This window comes from Octopus bimaculoides, chromosome 10, assembly GCF_001194135.2.
Source record: "Octopus bimaculoides isolate UCB-OBI-ISO-001 chromosome 10, ASM119413v2, whole genome shotgun sequence".
NCBI classification, from domain to species: domain Eukaryota; kingdom Metazoa; phylum Mollusca; class Cephalopoda; order Octopoda; family Octopodidae; genus Octopus; species Octopus bimaculoides.
In genome coordinates this window covers 49,967,213-49,969,901 of record NC_068990.1, presented here as the reverse complement: position 1 = coordinate 49,969,901, position 2,689 = coordinate 49,967,213, and the positions used below count along the sequence as shown (strand labels likewise).

The 2,689-nt window shown below is 36.6% G+C and overlaps 2 protein-coding genes across 6 annotated transcripts in view; both read left to right on the top strand.

Annotated features, from left to right (window-relative positions):
- The window catches only part of LOC106878624 (protein IWS1 homolog), an 863,399-nt gene that overhangs the window by 461,002 nt on the left and 399,708 nt on the right, over positions 1-2,689 (top strand). The window lies entirely within an intron of this gene.
- LOC106875500 (5-formyltetrahydrofolate cyclo-ligase) overlaps positions 1-2,689 on the top strand; it is a 52,655-nt gene that overhangs the window by 29,262 nt on the left and 20,704 nt on the right. For 2 of the 4 annotated variants that reach the window (XM_014923670.2, XM_014923671.2), the window contains exons 2-3: positions 1,262-1,517; positions 2,090-2,200. In XM_014923670.2, the coding sequence (XP_014779156.1) occupies positions 1,262-1,517; positions 2,090-2,200 (367 nt within the window). Of the gene's footprint in view, positions 1-1,261; positions 1,518-2,089; positions 2,580-2,689 lie in introns of those variants that run through there. The other 2 variants (XM_052971186.1, XM_014923669.2) reach the window with 1 other exon arrangement.

The following is a 2,689-nucleotide window of genomic DNA, read 5'->3' as shown; positions in this document are numbered from 1 at the left end:
ATATATATATATATATATATATATATATACATATATATATATTCAAATATGAATTAGAAGTAGTGCTAGTGTTGTAAACATTATTAAACACACATACTCAACATATAAGCTATGCTTCTTAGCTGGTAGGCTGTGATTTAGCATGGTGGGGATGACTCCTTCAAAGCACCAGGTGTTAAAACATCTAATGTTTTGAGGGAGTCATCCCCATCAAACTAAATCGCACCCTACTAGGTGAGGGGTTTGGGGCAAGTTGTCTCACCTGTCTATGACTTTTGGATGTTTTAACAGTCAGCACTTTGAGGGAGTCATCTCCACCACACTAAATCGCAGCCTACTGGCGAACAAGCATAGCATATACATTGAGTATGTGTGTTCAGTAATGTGTGTGTGTGTGTGTGTGCACGTGTATTCCTTGCCTTGTCTTGCCTTGGGTCCTTAAATTCATAATGGAGTCCTAAGGGCATCTCCAGGTTTGAACACAGCCAACTTTTTCCAGAAACTGAGACATACAAGCAAACTGAAATAAAAACATGTGAGAAAGGAAAGATTCAACCCCAGTATAAGACTGATACTTTATTTTTTAACTCCCGAAAGAATGGACAGCAATGTTTACCTCTGTTGGATTTGAGACCAGGGGCCTCTGTGCATCAACACATATATGTACAGGCCTAGGCAAGAGATTTAAGGAAGACTGGCAGTTGTTCATGCATGCAAATCTCCCCACTCCACAACATTGATGTTTATTCAAAAGAAAGGACATGGGCAATGTAGCTGGCAACTGTTAGAACAGTTGATGAGGACCAAATCAGCTCTAGAGGAGCAGGTTTATAATGAAAAGTGTTTTTGGTTTGACTTTCCAGTCTTTTTATTTGGGAGGAGGAGCAGCATAGTGTATCTAGGACTACATTATCCAGTGAACCCTTTCTTTGATAAGACAGTTGCTTGTTACTTGAGGAGGTATTTGGCTTCTAAATTTAGCTGATCGAATGATTTACATAAAAGCTTCATTGTCTAGAAGCATATTTGAGACTAGAAACAAATTTGTTTGGATTCTGTATAGATATGCCAAAAACAACAATAACAAAACAAAAAAAATTACCAAAAGAACTTGGTGTTCTTGCATTAATCAATTAATACACTCATATTCTCCTCCCTCCCTCCTCTCTTCTTAATTTCACACACACACTCTCTCTCTCTCTCTCTCTCTCTCTTTTTGCTCTTCTCATTTATTTTCCTTTCTCTATTTCATGTTATAAAGTTGATGAATCTACCAGAATTCGAAGCCAGTAAACGAATCTCAATCTACCTGAGTACTACTGATGAGGTGCGGACAGAATCAATTATGAAGAAAATATTGGCTTCCAATAAGACTTGTTTCATTCCACATTATAGTGGCACAAGCATGAAAATGGTAGCACTAAAGTCTCTAGAAGATTATGAAAATCTTCCATTGACTAATTGGAATATAAAGCAACCTAGTGATGATGATATTCGCACTGATGCTCTAGAAACTGGTAAGAATGCCATTTAGATTATTATTATTTTATGGAAAATGTAATTCATGTAATCCATCCATCTATCTTCTTAGCCCACTATTTGTGCAAGGGCTTTGTGGATAGAGTCCTCAGACACCTCCTCCACAGGATCCTATCAGAAACAACCGTCATTAGACTTGCCTGCTGGATTTCCAAGAGTGACCAACTATGGATATTATATAACCATCTTGTTTTTGGTCTACCCCTAAATCTCCTGTCACTTGGATTGGCTTGAAGAATCCATATTGCAATTCTTTCCTGTGACATTCTAATTATCTATATATAAGTGTGTATATGAAATAAGATATATATATGTATGTGGCATGATATGATATGTATAGCCATAATTTTCTGTATTTATTAATCCATTTGCTATCATATGTCCATCGAAATGCCTATGCTTCAAATAATTTTGAAAATATGAGGAATTTTGTCGGAAATTTTAAAAAATTTAGATGACATTAAAACAGGATACTTTGTATCATAGAACTAGAGGTGGTCTCAGGGGAATTGGTGCCAAAAGGATTAATCCATATTTTCTTCTTTTTCAGGTGGCTTAGATCTAATTGTGATGCCTGGGCTTGCATTCTCCTTGGCCGGAGCTCGTCTTGGACGAGGCAAAGGCTACTATGATGCCTACCTGAAAAAATGCTATGAATATGGTAACAAACCTATTACAATTGCATTGTGTTTCCATCAAATGTTATTTGATAACATCCCCGTTATACCAGGTTCTGATATGTTTGTCAACAAGGTTATTTACCCAGATGAAGCAGATCTCATGGAGAGCAGAACTAGATGAAAGCTTTGGCCCTTATCCATTCCACCTAAGTTTCACCTGTGATTGATATGTGTGTTTGTGTGTGTGTGTATATGTATGTGTGTGTATGTATGTGTGTGTGTGTGTATATACACATATATATATATATATACACATACGTATACTTACATATGTATGCATGTGTGTGTGTGCGTGGACGTTAAACGATGATGATGAGGATGATACATGTGTGTGTATATACACACACATGTATATGTACACACACATATATATATATATATACACATACGTATACTTACATATGTATGCATGTGTGTGTGTGCGTGGACGTTAAACGATGATGATGAGGATGATACATGTGTGTGTATAT